General features: G+C 39.5%; 1 protein-coding gene across 1 annotated transcript in view; it reads left to right on the top strand.

Moving 5' to 3' along the window:
• KCNK1 (potassium two pore domain channel subfamily K member 1) overlaps positions 1-18,620 on the top strand; it is a 36,123-nt gene that overhangs the window by 14,477 nt on the left and 3,026 nt on the right. The window contains exon 2 of the mRNA XM_050893891.1: positions 15,433-15,828. Within this exon, the coding sequence (XP_050749848.1) occupies positions 15,433-15,828 (396 nt within the window). The remainder of the gene's footprint in view (positions 1-15,432; positions 15,829-18,620) is intronic.

The following is an 18,620-nucleotide window of genomic DNA, read 5'->3' as shown; positions in this document are numbered from 1 at the left end:
TTTTGCTTTATGTGCTGTTGAATTCTTCATGTTTCTGAGAAACAGCTATTAAAACAGAAGACAGAAATAGGATTTATTTGTATGCAAATGCATTATGATGTCTGATTGATTTATGTATGAAATATTGAAGTATCTTACAAAGATAGGTAAGGACTATGTGTCTTCCTCTGCCAAACAAGGGAGCTGATGCTAGTAATTTCCCTGAGTTCCACATGTTAAATCGATAACAAGATTAGAAGTAAAATTCCTATTCCCCTGCTGTATCTAGAAGATAACACTTTCTTCCATGTGAGGTTGCATTTTAATGCAAAGGTGCTGCTTACAGATTTGATTTTAACTCCACAGCATAAAATGGCCTAATTTTTTTAATGTTGTGTGATAATTCCTTACTGCCTACAATACCAGTTTCATTCACTGTTTTCATGCTCTGTTCTTTCTGATGGTGCAAAAAAGGAATTTTTGTTTCTGAAGTGGAGGTGGGAAGCATACTAATTTGCAGCTGGTTGTTTCTTTTTATTCCCAGATGGTAGGAAGAACAACTGTGGCTCATTTCAGTGCAAGAATTGATAACTTAGCAAGACTAGATAGGTATTCTTCACTAATTGGATACGTGATTACTGCAGCACTGCAGTAAGTGCCACTGCAACACATTCAAAGCTTTTGACACATCCCAAGGTGCATTTGGGATGGTAACAGGTGCAAATTACCAATTTTTAGAAACCTCTTCCCAGTAAACTGTACCAGGCTTCAAGCAGAGTACCATACTGCGCAGGTGCTGGGCTCGGCAGCGGCAGCTGGCACATCCGTGTGGTACACCATGCATAAACAAGGTCTTCCAAGTGGTGGAAGGCTGAAGTAATTGATAGAACTTTAAAACCTGTTATAGGAAAATTAGAGGGGGTGGGGAAAAAGAAAGTTGCAGCATGAAATGATACCATGGTTCCAGACCTTTTCCGGAAAGAAAAAGCTCTATCTTCTACCAGTCTCTTCAGAAAGTATGTGTTCTCTCAGCTTCACTGCCGGTTAGATGCTAAATGTGTCTTAGCTGCTAAAATGAGTTTTTCCGTAGGTGCAGACTGCCATATCTAAAAACAAAATCTGGAAGTATTACTGTTGTGTAAGACATATCACCTTTATGCTGCAGTCAAGGTGAAAGTCTCATCATGCTTTTTACCAAATTAACATGAGAAATGAGAAGATCACTATCATGGACAAGCTACTGGCTAAATCTAGTTGATAATGTCATTTTCTCTTTCCTAGTCTCTCTGCCAAAACATTGTCTATGTTAAGATTTTTTTCCTACTTTGAATATTTCAGGATGTGAATCCCAGGAAGAACTGCAGAAAGGCATGTACCCCTTTCAATACCTTGAAGTTGGGGTTGAAGTTCTTAAGAAGGTTTTTAATGAACCTGTTTCTTTGATTGCATGTTAATCTTGGTGATCAGGGGCTTTATAAATCCATTATTGTGGGAATGCTGCTGCACACGTGTTGCTGAACATAACAGTGCAAAAACCCTTAACAAAAGACCAGCACAAAACCTTATGTTGTTTTCTAACATTTCTGAGGACTACAAGTAAAGCTTTCCTAATAAAGCTCATTCGTATTTCTCTTTTATCAAACTTAAGTTTCTGAGACTTACAGAGTTTGTTCTATCAGGAAACATTCATAATAAAGTAATCTGGTGGGGCCCCTACTTTGATACAGATTTTTGACCATCTGTTGGCTAGCGGGCAAGTAAACCAATAAAAGAATAATTGGAATTTTCCTGGCTGAATTCTTGGAGGCGCCCTCAGGAAGTCTCACCTTGGTTTTGACCTGTTGGTTGGGTTTTATTCAGCAGACTTTTGTAATTCTCATTTTTTTTTCCCTCCATTGAAAAATGAATCTGAGATAACAAGGAAAATAACTGTTGAATCAAGATACAGGTTTCTTTACTTAAGCTAAATCTTTGCTAGAGGCAGATCTAAAGATGTGATGTTCATGTTTTGGATAAGTATTTCTAGAAATGTGCTGTTATTGAGAGGTCTGTGGGGGGAAAAATATCCTAACACCAGATGGATCCTGGTTTGATTGCAGTTTAACCCTTATAGGGTCTTAAATCCAGGATAACACTAAGAGGAACCAACTTCTAGTATAAAGACTTTGGGTTTAAAAAAAAAAAAGTGCTGTTAACTTTAAAAAACAACAACAAAATAACCAAACCCAAACAGCAAACCCAGAAATGCATGCATATCTCTTGACTATTATTTGTGATAGAAGTAAAGCCTGAATGCTTTGCCACAGAGGTTTAGCAGACCTCTGTCTGCTGAAGGCACTCACATATTTAGTCTTTGCTCCTGCTGTGAGCACTGTGTGAAGCACATGGAGGGCATGAAGTCTTTAATGACATGTCGCTTCAAAAAACATGACTGAAGTTGTCAGGGCTCTGTGGGAGCACAGGTCTAGCCCACACAAACCTCATGTCAGGCTGAAGGTTTAGCATGTCACAACAAAAAGGAGTTTGTCAATGGACAGTTTGATAGGAGCTGTGTAGCTTACAGCTAGGGTTTGAAAAATCTGCTCACGCAGGATAAGTGGGAAAGCTTTGCCAGTTGAGTGCCTGGAGAACCCAAGCTCTTCCTGCAGAGAGCACGACCTTTCTAAAGGCATGTTTACTAGCCCTGGAATGGAGTATGTGCCTCACCTGGAGTCCTGCCACCCTTGTCTCACACATGGTAGGTCCCTTTTTGGTGGTGAGCAGTGTGTGCTTTCATGTAGCCTGTGCTGGAAGGGTCTAACAGTTCCCTTGGGTTGATAACGTCTGCTTTACTCATCCACACTGTATCCAGGCAGGATTAGCAACATCTGGTGTTGGTTGGTGGCATGAAAGAATGCTATCATTTTCCACTTAAAGTTATTGAGTTGTATTGCTCTCTGATACTTTTGTTGAGAAGAGATGGTATTGCACCAAACACTTGCTAATAATCGTCTCAGATGTAGGAGGGACATACTAATTTCTGTACTTACTCTTTTGTCTGCATTTGGTTCCTGTGCAGTGGATTGCATCTACTGTTGTGCTGCTCTAGTACAACACATCCTTCTACTCTGCATATCTGTACTGAGCACTTCCTTATAAACACACACACACACCCCCCCCATGGATCTTAACTGCTGGTATGGGAATGACTTCATCATTAGCATCACTGCTATATGGTTGTAATGTTTTTCACTTCATTAAATAGTAACTACAGGTAAATACTGTCTAAAACAGCAGCCACCGTAAGTGGTCAAAATGTTACTGCTTGCTAGCTATTCAGTATGCCCATCAGACTGTAGTCTTTGCATCTGGCATGCATTGCCTTGCATGGTGTTGTGAGCGAGACAAGGATGAACTTTCTGATGAAAGGAAGTGTAGAATATCTGGGTCAGATATAGAAAATATTAGCATTTGTTTGGTTTGGCCCAGAGTTATATCTAGTTTCCCTTCACTTCATGGAGCATCCTTGGATGTTCTCGAGTGACGTGTGGTTCAGGTAGCCTCACAGACTTAATACTGTCGTCATTCATCTTATTGAATCACGATGGCAATTCAGAAACTATAAGTGAAAGTCTTTCCTACAAAAAATCTGGAGCCCATCAGAGAAGTGGAAACACTTCAGGTATGGGGAACTGTGCTTTTTAGGCACTCTGGCATGGCCCTGCTGAACACGAGTGCAGGAGGTGATGCTAGAGAAGTGCTGTTAACTTCAATTTCAAACTCTGAAGGCAGCTGAAGTCTGCCAGATTTCTTGGCCCTGCAGTAGTGTTTTAGTTCAGATCAAGAGTACACTGCTGAAAAAATCTCCAGATCATTCCCACTTCCCACTTTTGGTTCACACTTGTGGAGCAGTTCTGGAGTGTACAGACTGGACTTCTTTTCAGTTGAACAACCTGAAACAGGCACTGTTGGAGAGCAGTGAAGCACACTTCGGCTATTACTGGGCATCCAGTCTTTGCGAACAGAGTAGAGAAAATCTGAAGTAAACCCTGTCTTCCCTAAATATAATCATGAATTTAGGTCCATGCTACCAAGTATTCCACTCTACAGATCCGCATTTACTATGCTGTAATACTAACGTAAACAAGGTGACTATGCAATTCTTTTTTTTTTTCTTTTTTTTTCTCATTTATTTTTTCTGTTGCTATAGTTTACATTCCAATAGTCAAAATAATTGCTTCTGGGCAGGAATTGGCAGATACTTGATCCTTTAAGTAATATGATCAAATGTTGCTTTTTTTCGTTACATTCAGATGAGATTTTTAGAATAAGATATCAGCTCCTGTCGCAACCAAACTATTTTCGTGTTTTAAAGGACTAGTTTTTCTGAAAAGTCCAACAACACAAAAACATTTTCTTCATCGTGACATTTTGTAATTTCTCCTACTGCCTCTGTGGGACGTGAAGAGTGTCAAAAATGATCACGTTTTTTAAAATGGAAAATTACCATCTGTAAATATATAATTTCCAGGGGTCCCCCTGCACTGACTGCAGCTTTTCTCTTGGTGATTGAAATGACAACAGGACACTTGTACTGCTTTATGTTTTGTCACTCGATTGATTTTTTTGATTGAAAAATGTTTTTAACATGCATTTTTATATTAATGTTTGTGGATCATGAGAGCAGCTAACTCACAGGTGGAGCAAAGCTATTTTTCGTCAGTCTTCAAGAACGTGGGTTTTTTTCCTAGTTTGAAAAGACACGTCTATATTTTAATCTCTACATGAGAGAAAATATTTATAATAATTCATACGAAAGTATGTCAGAATTTGAAGAAAGAAATAAAAAGTTATTTGTGCCTTATTGTCATTTGTCCTCAATATTTAAGGTGACAACAGTTCCTCCTGCTGCATAATTGGTACAGAAGAAAAATGGAATTGGAAAGACATGCCCCGGCCACGACATCAATATTCCCACCTCCTATATCTCATGTTTCTATATAAAGGTGGACAGCAACCTTAATATAGTACAGGGTACAGAAATTTCTCCCCGAACAGACAATTCTCCAGCATCGGCAGCTAGGTTCGAACAAAGGCAACAACCATCTTAACAGATTTCCTAGCTGGAAAGAAAAAGAATATTCCTTGGAGATCATAGGAATGGGTTAATGGTAAACATGAATAATGTAAGGACTTCCATGCCATAATTTTGGAATTGTAAAATGTTTTTTGGAACTTGGGAGTTCCCAGGACTGCTAAGCTGCAGAAGGGGACAGCATGTATCACTCTAGAAAACTGTAAGTGGACTTATAATAGCAAAAAAGATACAGGAGTTCTTGTTCTAGACAAATGGTACTGTAATTTTTCTATAGTTAAGAACATAAATAGATACACAATGTATGGGTTTATTCCGGTCCCGATTGTTAAACTCATCTGAAAAGACCTAACGCACTTTCAATTTTCCTTGCATAATTAATGGCTGAAGGAGAGCCGGCAACATGCCCCGACGGCAAAGAGGGCTAATGGTATCCTGGGCTGCATTAGGAGTTTTGCCACCAGGTCGAGGGAGGTGATCCTTCCCCTCTACTCAGCACTGGTGAGGCCACACTTGGAGTGCTGGCTCCAGGTCTGGGCTTCCCAGTACAAAAAAGATATGGAGCTACTGGAGAGAGTCCAGCAAAGGGCCACTAAGATGATGAAGGGACTGGAGCATTTCTCCTATGAGGGGCGGGAGAGACTGGGACTGTTCAGCCTGGAGAAGAGAAGGCTCGGGGGGGGGGGGGGCGCTCATCAATGTATATAAATACCTGAAAGAGTAGGTTAAGTAGTGATGATGCAGGTGCCATATGGATGCTGTTGTGTCGCACACTGCCCAGTATCATCTCATCTTTTTCCACCCTTCCATTTGTTATATTTTATACTGAAGTTGTACGTTTTGAGGGCAAGGAAATATTTTTATTCTGCACAATAAGTATACAATAACTGTAAAGAATATAAACAGTAGTGATATTTATTGTGGGATATATGAAATACTTTCATACGAGTTTTAGTTTAGTATTAAATATTTATGTGTTAAGTTCTAAGTGCTTATTACATTTATTTAAAAACAATATTATATACACAAATTATTTGTTAAATACTGAATTTTTAATGTATTTTTGTATGGGTAATTATTTATTTTATTTCTGTAGAAGTGATTTTCCACCAGAAATGCTACCCGGTGCATAGGTCCAGGTCAGTAAGAGCTTTTGCTGTCTCTTCATGTGGGACTCCCAGAGAAGGCATGGAGCTGGGATTGGGCTTATTGCAGGAAGGGGGATAACTTTTCAGAGGGCTAAGAACATACTCAGTAGGAAATTGGAATCATTACTCCTTCTGCTCGCAGCATGAGATGTTGGGTTTATTTATTTATTTTTTACTAAAAGTCGCCATGCTTTCTGAATGTGGATGTGTTGCATGTCAATATGTAGCTATATCCACTGTCACACCAGTTACTTAGGCTGACCCAGATCATATTAGTCAGAACAGGAACTGAACATCGGTGTTTTGCCAGCACTGGTATGAATCCTTGGGCAGTTTAAACAATACCAAATATAACATCATAAAGCAAGCTGTTTATCTCGGTGTTTTCACATAAATAGCGTGGAAGTATCCTTTGTCCTCGTACAAACATTTTCCCCAGTTTCATTCATCAACGTCCCCTTTTCCCAGCATCTTTGGATGCAGTTTCTAGCTTGGTTTCTTTGGGCAGGTGAAATGTTGCTTCCTGTGCAGGAATGGATGTGGCAGACTTGATATGCTTTGGAAGATGTAAATGTTCTGATGTACAGCTGTTCTGGTAGAAATTGGTTTGGGAACTGGCTTTGCACATAGAAGCCAATATATCCATGCCATTGGCTTGTTTCTTGGGTTCAGATGTTGCTGAGAGCCAGCCAAATTAGTCATACAACCTTATTACTAAACTGACTATGTTCAAAGCCATTTCAGCCTTTCTTGGTGGAGCAGGTGACACTTGTGAGCTGATTATATGAACCTGGTCCTCCTTTCCAAGGCAACTCCAAACCTAGCTAGCAGGACATTAATTCTGAGGAATTAGCTATCTTCAGCTTTGATAACTAATGGCAGCAAAAGGCAGTCTCAGAAGGAATTGAAACCATGTGCTATTAGTAGATATGTGCAAATCGGTGTGTTGGAGTCTCTTTTGGTTTGTGGGGTCTTTTTTTTTTTTTTAGTCCCTTGACACTAGAAATTGGCAAAACAAAACAATTATATTCTGAGAAGTTAGGTGAGAAATTGTTATGGAGAAGATGTAATCCTCATGATTAATTTAATTGTTTAAATATGTTTTTACCACTTTTATTCTAGTGAGGTTTGAGGGATATATTATTATTATTATTGAAGGGAGCTGGAACAGCATCATACTAAATCACCTCAGCTGGAAGTTTAAATCACCCTTACTGGTGCTGTGTGAGGATGAACCTAATGAATGTTTTCTTTAGTGACAAAACTGGTTTAAGAGGTTTCTGCCACACCCTTCATCACCTCCCTAATTATGCCTATGGAACTCTTTGAGGGCTGTGCTGTAAGCTTTTATTAATGAAATGAACTAGGTTTCAAACAAATCTCATCCTCCTCACTTTCCCTCTTTTTTTTTTTTTTTTTAAATGTGGATAGTTTCATCAATTCAGTTTACAGCACCTCTTCCTCCTCCCTCCTCCAATGCACACAAAACCAGTTCCATTAGCTCAACTGAGGAGGTAGCAAAATGTAACATCCAAATGGATTTCCTCTGCTTAAAAATGCCTATCATAGTGGAATTTTTCCTCCTCCTTTCTGCCATCTAGGGTAGGATATCTCAGCCTGGCTGGAAATCAAAGTTCTCAGGTTTGTTTAACAAAACTGTGTTGGTAAACTTCTAATTTTTACCCCTTTTTAACATATAACTCTGTTTTAATGTCTTGTTTTTATGGTATTGCTGTGTCTCAAACCTCTGACTAAGAGATCTGAAATGTCTTTTCTAGCAGCACAGTGCTACTGTTTTGCACGTTTTTAGCTATGGACCAGTTTTCATGTCTGTTTACAGTCCTTTACATTCTTTTTTCTATCTGTATTGCAGGGAAGAAAGGTTTATGTGCCATAGTGTGCTAAAAGGCTGCTTAACTACCTGCCTATCAGCCATCTTTAAAGCTGGTCCTTCTGAGTGCACACCTTATAGAAGTAGAAAAAGCAAAATACCTTTTCCAAAATCGTTTGATTCTGAGCAGGTGGTTTGGCACGTGTAGATATGCTGCATAATAGAGCATATCTTTTTCTAATTTCTTTTGTTCTGTATGGTAGGGGACCTTGTGCCTGCAAATTTATGGCCCAGTCAGCTGCTGTACTTTATACAACTTCCTAATCAGCTACTTCAATCATAATGTTGTTGGTTTGAGCTCTGTAGGGCAAGTTTCTGATAACTTTGGTTGCTGCTATGCTCTTCTTTGCAATAGAAAAAATACTTGAGACTTACTTGTGATCTCTCTTACCACATGGATCTACTGTCACCTGACACTTCCTTTGTATCTTAGAAGATAATAGACCAGTTATGAAGAAGGATGTTAAACTGTTAAACACAGTGGAAAATGTCAAAGGTTTATAAAAATAACAGTTTAGAAATTATGTAAATATTATCATTGACCTTCATCATCATCATCATCATCATATTCCAGTGAGTCATTTTACACTTGGGATGAATGAAAGATTTCTGCATAACATATGCATACATAGCATATGATTCACTTCATCTGTTGGGGCATTTTGAGATTATGAGCAGACTTAAAGGGCTGACTTCTCTTCAGGGACAGCGACTCAAACCAGCAAAGGGATGAGCATGCTTGTCATGTTGTGCCGCCACATTGGGGTTACGTGTTATGACTCTGCCATCTGAATAGGTGTGTCAGGGAGGACACTGGATGTGCTGAAGATAACCTGCTCCCCACCCTGAGGAGCTCAGTGGTGCCACATAGGGCTGGTGGTGTTGCAACAGGTCACTTGGGGCTAGGGGGACCTGAGGGAGCCGTGGCTTGACAAAGCCTGTTGGTAGGAAAGAGGGAGAAGAGCACCAGGCAGAAGAAAACAGATTACAAAACCATTGACTGTTTAATTCATGAAGGGAGAGGAGTGAGCTTTAATGCTGTGGACAGTGGTCCCCATTCATGGGACCAACCCATGACAGCAATCATGGACAGCCGATGCCCTGGGCGTGTAACAGAGGGGCAAGAGAAAAAGCCAGTGCTGCAGCCTGCATACACACCTTCTGGGCTTCATCACCATAGTCTGGGAGAGGCTGTCTTGGGAAAACTTTCTGAGGGCTGTGGCACCTCTCTTTGCCTGTTGCTTGCCTCACCTGATGTCAGATTCATTTACAACATTCAAACATCTGCCCTTCAGGGCAGCCTCTGGGAACTTCTGTGTGGAAGTCCAGGCTCGGTTATCACAACACAGAATTGCAGGACCTCTGCACGCTGTCACTAAATGCTCAATTCAGGGTCCTGAAAGACCTGTAAGAAGGCCACAGTTTCTTAACAGAGAGAAGACCAATTAATGAGCTACAGGAGGGACTGAACTACGAAGCAGTGATGATACAGAACTGCTTAGATTGATCAAAGCAGTATCTGAGAAGGATGAAAGGAGAAAACACCCAGTGCCATGTGCCAAGCTAACACAGGATGGGAGAGTAGTGTGAAATGCTCGTATGCAATGCTGGGTTTGACATAGGCTGTTATGAGTTGAACATTGTTGTAAGCTACCTAGAGACTCTGGAAAACAAAGTGTGATGGTATATAAAAATGGAGGGAGAAAATATATCTTACCTAGAATACAATGATCAATTCTGCATAGTTCTCTACAAAGTGATCTAACAGGAACAATTAGACACAGGTAAGAGAGAAGAGAAAATAACTAGAAGAGGAACTTGCACAAGAGGGATACAAACCACTGAAAAGTATAGAAAAGTCATGACCAAGCCTTTTTAGAAAGATATAAGAGTGAAAGACTAACTTGAAAGACAGCAAATGGGAGAGTAAATATTTTATTGAACACGTAATTGACCTGTATAGCTCACAGTGCCAAGATCAATGTAAAAAGATTTAAGCATTCTAAATGATTTTTAAAAACAGGCACTTTTGTAGACTATGATGACATTCAAAATTACATCAGAACACATAAAGACATTTTGTATATTTATGTAAACTTATAACAGTAGAAGTCCTCCAAGTCATAAGAGAGTAAATGACTTTTAAGGAAAAAATCCCCATATGTGAACAGAACTGAATCCCAACTGTCTACATCTTGTGGGGTTTTGCTCTTTGTATGATCAATCAAATATGGTCTGTCTCAAGACACTGAGCTAGATGGAGCATTGATCCTATTTAATTTGGCAGATCCTGCTGGTCTTGCACACATTTTTTTCTGTGAGCTTTTTTGAAGGAATGGTACCTCTAAGTTATGAATAGACAATAGAAGGGATTATATGTGAGTAGTATCCTTTTATCTCTGGTGTCACTTTGCTTCTGAGTTTGGGCAGGTTATCTGAGGGTTTGGTTTTTCAAAGGTTAGTGCTTTTAAACAGGTGATTGTTATCTGATATTTGCATTATACATATGAAAATACAGCATTCAGTAAATCTTGTCTGTCTTCATAATCAGTAATACAGTTATCGGATATGCTACATGGGCAATTTAATTCTAGTCACCCATAGCAAGTCTCCTTGATAGAATAAAGAAATGTCTTTGTACGTAGTCCCCTTTTTGTGAGCATCCTTTTCTCATAACAAAAAGAATATCTTAGGATTGCAATTGTAATGCTTCTGAACACAGTAGTTTCCACTGAAAAAGGCAAATCGGCATACATTTTATTATCTATTATTTATGTAGAACTAGCATGTGCTAGGCACTTTACGGAGGGATTATAGAAGGGCATTTCCCTGAAGAGGTTACAGTACAAAGAAGCTACAAACAGGTGCAGGAGCAGACATTGGAGGCAATAGAGCGCAATTGTCTGAAAGCAGACATGGAGTATCTCCGGCCTCGGATCTGTAATTTCCTCTCTTCTAATGTATGGCTGTGTTGGGTTTTTTAATGACTTTTGTACAGTGATGACTATGATTATAGGCATTGTTAGGAAAAGTCACATAAAAGCAATTTCATACTGGGAAAAAATACAGATCTTTTTCCTCCCTGCTTGCCATAGCCTCACAAATTGTGACTGTTTTAGCTCAAGCTTTTCAATATAGTCATTCCCAAGCAGTGACTCTGTATCCTGAGTAGCAAGCAAACATTGATAACTCATCCGTTGCTTTTGGAAGATGTCATCCTCTTACTGCTGCTGGTTGAGTGGAGCATATATTCTCTCCTCAGTCTGAAACTGTCAATGCTCTTCAGTATTATAGTTCCTGTAATTGTTAGCAGCTGAGGAGCACATACACAATCCCCTCATCTATCCCTTAAGTGATGTGACAACCTCCCAGAACGGCAGAGCGGACCTTAGAAGGTAGCATCTGCTTCAGGCACCTCAGCTGATTCTGTGAATTGGGAAAATTTCTGTAAGGGTTAACCAGGCATGCTAGTCTGAGCACCCAGTTTAATATAACCTTGTTGCAAACTTTCCTGTAGCAAAGTGTTTCTCATTCTACACTTCCCTCTGGGTCTGGTGCATACGGTGTAGCACCTGGAAGGATAATGTCTGTCCTTCAGAAAGAATTGTGAGAGAAGTATTGGAGAGGTAACAGAACCCCTCCTCACCAAGAAATGAGCTGACTGCGGCCTGGGTCAGCGCAGAGGCTGGAATTAAATCACTATCAACCTGCTCTGTGCATAATGAACTGACAAATGTGTCTGTTGTGGTTTAACCCCAGCTGGCAACTAAGCACCACATAGCTGCTCACTCACTCCCCCCCTCCCAGTGGCATGGGGGAGAGAATTGAAAAAAAGTAAAACTCATGGGTTGAGATAAAGACAGTTTAATAGGACAGAAAAGAAGAAAATAATGATGATAATAATTTTAAAATTACAATAATAATAATAAAAGAATTAGAATATACAAAACAAGTGATGCACAATGCAATTGCTCACCACTTGCCAACTGATGCCCAGTTAGTTCCCGAGCAGCAATCCACCCCTCCCAGCCAACTCCCCCCAGTTTATATACTGGGCACGATGTCATATGGTATGGAATAGCTCTTTGGCCAGTTTGGGTCAGCTGTCCTGGCTGTGTCCCCTCCCAACTTCTTGTGCCCCTCCAGCCTTCTTGCTGGCTGGGCATGAGAAGCTGAAAAATCCTTGGCTTAGTATGAACACTACTTAGCAACAGCTAAAAACATCAGTGTGTTATCAACACTATTCTCATCCTAAATCCAAAACACAGCACTATACCAGCTACCAGGAAGAAAATTAACCCTATCCCAGCCAAAACCAGGACAGCGTCAGGTTTTTTTTTTTTTTTGTTATATGCATGATACAGATGTTTGGGTTCAAATTAATGAAAGCTTGGATTAATTGTACAGTGCAAACATGTTAAATTTAGGAACCTGGAACTTGCAAGGGACTTTCTAGGTCTGCAAGCTCAGTTTCTGCTTGTCATGTATAGCCTCATGATATTGCACCATCCATAAAATTACCAAGCTTCATCAGGCTCCATTTTAAATATAGCTGGGCTCTTTCCCCAGTACTGAAAGTTGGCTGGCTGCTCCAAAACTCTTCTCTGAAGCTTAAAAACCTTTTTCTAATTTCTAGACTAAATTTATTCATGCTACATCAAAGCTATTTGTTTGTGTGTGGCAATATTATTCTTCGTCTAAAGCATTTCTTTTCCCTTGGTAGTAGTTGTATGCTGGTGCATTAACAGGGAGATGCTATATCACTTTTTAGCCTCCATTCAGCTGTGCTGAGGAAGCCAACCACTTTTATCTTCCTCTCATAAAATAGTCTCTATTCCCCTGATGAGTTCAGTAACCTTTCTCTGCTCTTCTTCCAGTGTGAATTCATTCTTTAAGCGTGGATATACAGAATGAGGTAGATTAGTCCAGATGAGGTCTGATCTGCGTCTTACTCAACTAACACACCTCTAGTTCTGCTTTACTGAAGACGCCTTGATGTGATGCAGCATTGCAGTTGCCTTTTTTTGTGTTTGTGTCAAATGGGTCAGTTTTAGATACCCTATGATCTACTCAAAACACACATCTTTCTTCTCTTCCAAACTTGGAGTTGATTGTCTGTCACAAAATGCTTTCAGGAAAACTAAGCAACTGGGGCTGGTCCTCATATGGATGTGAGACAGGGAGAGATAGAAAACAGAGCAGGAGAAAATGGTTGGTTCTTGGAAGTAGGGGAATGTCACAAGGGCTGTTCCTTGGAGGCCTCCGTTGGGGCCTGTGCTGTTCAACATATTCATAAATGACCTGGAAGAGGGAGGTAACAAAGTTTACTAAAGACACAGAATTATTTAAGGCAGGAAGGATGATGGAAGAGCCACAGGGCAACTGGGCAATAAAATGGCACTTGAAAATGAGTGCAGATAAAATGTTAAGTCATGCACACAGCAAAACCAGTCATAGTTTCACATATGAAGTGATGGGATCTGCACTGGTGGATCCCCAGATACCTCTGAGGGGCAAGATCCTGGGGTTCTGATAGACAGGGCCAAGAAAGTGTCAGCTCAGCAGTAGTCAGAAATGCCAGTCAAATGTCCAGCATTATTAGGGATGGAGTAGAGCACAAGGTGAGAAACCTTCTCTGCAACTTCATAAATCTGATTCAGCTGTGTCTGGTGTACTCTGTGTAGTTCCGGTTCTCATATCTCAAAGTGGATAAAGCAAACAGAAGGTGATCAAGAAAAAAAGCCATTAATTAATACGATTTTCTGGGGTTCAAAAGACTGAGCTTGGGTAAATTATTCATAATGTTGTTAAAATTCAAATACAACTGAAGTTTCCTGTCAGGTTAGCTAACACAGAGAAACTATACCTTCTGCGTTTCTTCTCTAAGACTTTGTACATTGTAATGATAAGATGTTTTGCCCGTCTTGCATTGTCTGGAAATGTCTGTGCATCTTAAATAAGAAGAACATTTTCTTTTCTTACTCCACTGGAAAACTTAAAAGAGCAATGCTTCTACTATTAAATTCATTAATATAGAGGGGAAATCTCTCGTGTTCGTATAAAACCTGAAGGGGCTTGCAGAGCAGCTGGTTTCACAGGAGAGCAGGCAGGGGTTTCCCAGGAGCCCTTGAGGAATGTCTGCCCCGTCCAGTGCTGCACTGGGCAGACTGGGTGAGTGCAGAGTGAGCCCAATTCAGAGATCAGAAGCAGCATAACCCTGTATGCACTGCGGTCTGCCTGGGCTTCTCAAGATAGCTAGTTGCAGTAGCTCTGGAAAATGCCTCATTGTACGGCACTAACATAACCCGAATGAGCTGGCAGATTTGGGGCTGCAGAATTATGAGGGCCTGCCTGCACTTGCTTGGTTTGATATCAGTGTAAAGACTGCCCAAACTAGATTTCAAGAGATTTCCTCTTCCTTGCTGCAATGAAAAGAAAATACTAATTTTTTTGGTTGGCAAACAGAAGAAAGCATTCCTGATTTATGCTGGATTTACTGTTCTTTTCTGTGCCTATGATTTACATTTAGAACCAGGCTGTCTGACAGAGTGTGCTTTGGCAGCGTAGCTGCTTGCGCTGGGTACAAGTGTAATTGCACACATTTGTGGAATTGAGATTGCTGGCCATGATCAGCCTGTACACCAGTGGATACATTCCTGCGCTCTGAACAGATAACTATTGATACTTCTAGTGTGTAAATGACCAGGCAAAAATCGAGCCACAGTGGTTAGATCCCAGGAGTTTTGCTGTGAAAATGTTTGTTCTGCTTTTAGATATCTTTGGTGGATTATCATCTAAACACCTTGAGGAAGCATGGAAGTATATAGCGTGAAATGCTGATTATAATAATTCTATGTAATTTAAATGATTTTCACAAAAGGTCTTAGAGTGTTTTACTGTAAAGTAGATGTAGGAACATTTTTCTGAAGTATGGATTATTCCACTTGACAAGGTGGGTAAAAGAAGTTACATCACTTTGTAAAACTAAACAAAAAGGTCAGCAGGAAAATGCAGAATAAACCACAGATTTCCTGGCATAGGTTCCCACTCCTGACTAGGCATTACTTCCTTCTCCAAAATAAGCATTTATACAATTATGTTCACAATTCTGAAATATAAAAATATTTTTTTATTTTTACTTGCTTATTGCTAGTACTTAGGCTTTGTTTGCCTGCTTAAAACAGACCTTTGAACAGTATTTGTCAAGAATAGCAGAATTCAGAATTAGCAATAGTGAAGCAGTTGGTTTTTTTTTTTTTCTCACACAATATAGCCAATATCAAATTGGTACATGAACTCCCAGCTTTAGCTCAACCTATGCCTCCTCTGCTTTGTTCCAGGTTATGGACACACAGTGCCTTTATCTGATGGAGGAAAGGCCTTCTGCATCATCTATTCAGTCATTGGGATCCCATTTACACTGCTTTTCCTGACAGCAGTGGTACAGCGCATCATTGTATATGTCACCAGGCGGCCTGTACTTTATTTCCACATTCGCTGGGGCTTCTCCAAGCAGATTGTTGCAATCATCCATGCTATAGTCCTTGGGTTCATCACTGTCTCGTGCTTCTTCTTAATCCCAGCAGCAATATTTTCTGTTCTGGAAGATGACTGGAATTTTTTGGAATCTTTTTACTTTTGTTTCATTTCCCTGAGCACCATTGGCCTTGGAGACTATGTGCCAGGAGAAGGCTACAATCAAAAATTCCGAGAGCTGTATAAAATCGGAATTACATGTAAGTGTCAAACTAACCAGCTAAATAAATGGCATTTTATAAAAAAAAAAAATAAAATCAGACTTTCCCTCTCCGTTCTGTGGACGGTGGTTGTTTTGTGAGCTGTCAGCTAGCAGACTGGGCATTGTAGGTAGCTGTGCAAAGAGGAAACCTTTAAATAAGGTCAGTTTTCTTAGTTAAGAAAGAAAAAGCTAAAACCAGAATTCCATTGTGCTAAACCATAGCTACTACTCTCTTATTAATAGTAGAAAAAAATGCTCACATTACTGTTACGAAAATGGTTATGAGCATCTTGGGCTAAGATTTCAGTGCATCACAGAGCCAGGAAGATGATCCTTGTAACCTAAGGTCATCTCACAAGGTGAGATGACAGGTGGACAGAGACGAATCGAGGAGCAACAGGAAATGAGGCAGAATAGCAAAGTTTCTGACCCCAGTTGTAACAGAAGGTAGCTGAAGCTGGCACTGGTACATACCAGCTGTCAAGGAGAGGCAAGTAGACTGAGATGATAGCAAAGCAAGACCACGAATGTTAAATTGTTTAATTATGTTTGACACAGAAGAGAGGCACAGTGATCAGTGATTTGATCAAAGTAGAGCTAAGAAAATTATCTTTATGTTGGCATTCTGATTGAATGTGTGCTGAGGGCAATATTCTCCAGTGATAGTGTTTTGAAGCATCCCAGTTTCTGATACAGCTTCAGCCTGCGCAGTCCTGGGTCATCAGACGCACCAGTTAAAAGATGTGAACGGCCAAAACAAACCTTTCCAGTCAGGTCCATTTCTTAGGCTGGTATGCATTTGTCTGTGCTCCTGTGCATGATCCAGCAATCTTAATGTAGGCAAAGCATCCGTTAACTTGGTTTTGTGTTTTACCTAGCGAAGGATTGCGCCCTGAATTTTCATTCCTTGAAGCAGGGCCTTGAACTAGCCAACGGAACACTTTATTTTATTCTCCTGCCAGGCCTGTTGTCATTGCAGGAGATTTCCTCCTCTACCCATCATGTTTATCTTACCAGCAGTAGCTTTTAATTATTACCCTGCTGATCTGCAGAGTTGATTTGGGGATGCTAAATGATGAAGTGAATGGAGAAAGTCACGCATAGTAAAGGCCTTGTAAAAATTCTAGCCGTTCTGAAAACTCAAAATCAGAAGAAAACATTATGGCTCAGATTATCCTTTTTCAAACTTTAGAACACTTAGGAAATAAATGTCAGGCAATACTAAAAGGAAAAAGTAGCTTTTAGGCCAAGTTATGACCTTAGAATATTTAATCTCAACAGTTTTTAAGGTCATAACTTTAAAATTATTCTTTTGCCTTTCCTGTGAACACTTCAAGGAACTAAACAGGATGTGTAAAATGTTTTCTTTTGCTGAACCTAAATTTTCTTCAACAAAAGTTTTGGAGTTCTCCATCAGAAAATGCTTAATGAGAGCTACAGGCTTTTCAAGAATTTTTAGGAGAACACAAGTGCTGTTGTAAATCAAGTAGTAATCAGCTGGACTGAGTTTCAGAGATAATTACCAAATTCTCACTGCAGATTTATATATGTCTTTTAATTGGCATAGCTTTGTCACTTCTTCCTTGTGTTAATGCATAGCTCCCATTTGATCTCATGAGATAAAGCTTAAAAACAATTCATACATTTTAGCTGTAGTGCTGATTTGGATCCATACCTGGTATTGCAATATTGATTTAATGGTGCTCCTGGAAGGAAGAGGAGAGTGTTATTGCCAGTGAATAATCTGTAACTACAGGTGAAATATTTATGCCTTTAGGTAACAGAACAGTGACCATATGTAGATTATAATAATTCATCTGTGTTGATCTTTCCACACATTTAATGTTCAGCCTTTGGATAAGCATGTTGTACTAATAATTATACACTTAGCTTCTGCTTGATTTACTCATTGAAATGATAAAATATTCAAGTAGTCATGCTCCTCAATAAATGGTAATGATTAGTAGCAGGGATCTAATGAAACATTGAGATTAAGAAATGCTCATTTTAACACCTTCTCTCAAATTCTAGATGCATTTGTTTGGAGAGGGGAAAAAAAAACAAAGAGCACAGTGGGCTGTTAACCATACAAAGCTCCATGTCTAAAAGTCTCAGTCTATGAGAGCTGACTATTACCCTTAAAAATCAGAGTCAGTACACCACCAAACTCATCAGTAATGTCATTTAAGTAACACTTCCAAGTTTGGATTGTTTATGTATGTTAGTAAAACATTGCAAATAATCTTCAAGTTGTCATCAGATACAGCAGATTTGTCAAGTTTTTAAAATATCAGCAGTAATTTTACAGTAATTTTTCATTTTGATTTTATTGGTTTTGTACACATTTCTAGTTGCTTTGTTTTTCCACTCATTTCAGGGTGTTGGATATCTTCTTATAATTTTAAAGGAAAATAATTCAAAAGTTTTCATGAAATATAAGTGATTTGTCCTGCTAAACTGGTACAAACAACAAATAACCATAATTAGCTGCCATATTTTTACTTCTGTTTGTAACATGTAGGAATATTAAGGGAAAAAAATCTTTTGAAGAGCACTTAATCATGAAGGTCATAAGTAAGTGGGGGAGTGTGCATGTGGCAGATTTTAGTATTCTGTTTCATTTAATGCCTTTACATATTTTTCTCTTGTGCAGTTGTAACAGAATGAAAGCCACTAGCGTTACTTTTTTTTGATTATCTGGGACCTTGACGACTGTAGAATGAAAAAGGAAAAAAAGGATTTGACAGTCCAAAGTGGGTTACAGAGCTCTGAAACTGGGTCATAAAGAAA

This window comes from Gymnogyps californianus, chromosome 3 (assembly GCF_018139145.2).
Source record: "Gymnogyps californianus isolate 813 chromosome 3, ASM1813914v2, whole genome shotgun sequence".
NCBI classification, from domain to species: domain Eukaryota; kingdom Metazoa; phylum Chordata; class Aves; order Accipitriformes; family Cathartidae; genus Gymnogyps; species Gymnogyps californianus.
This window is presented reverse-complemented; position numbering and strand designations above follow the sequence as displayed.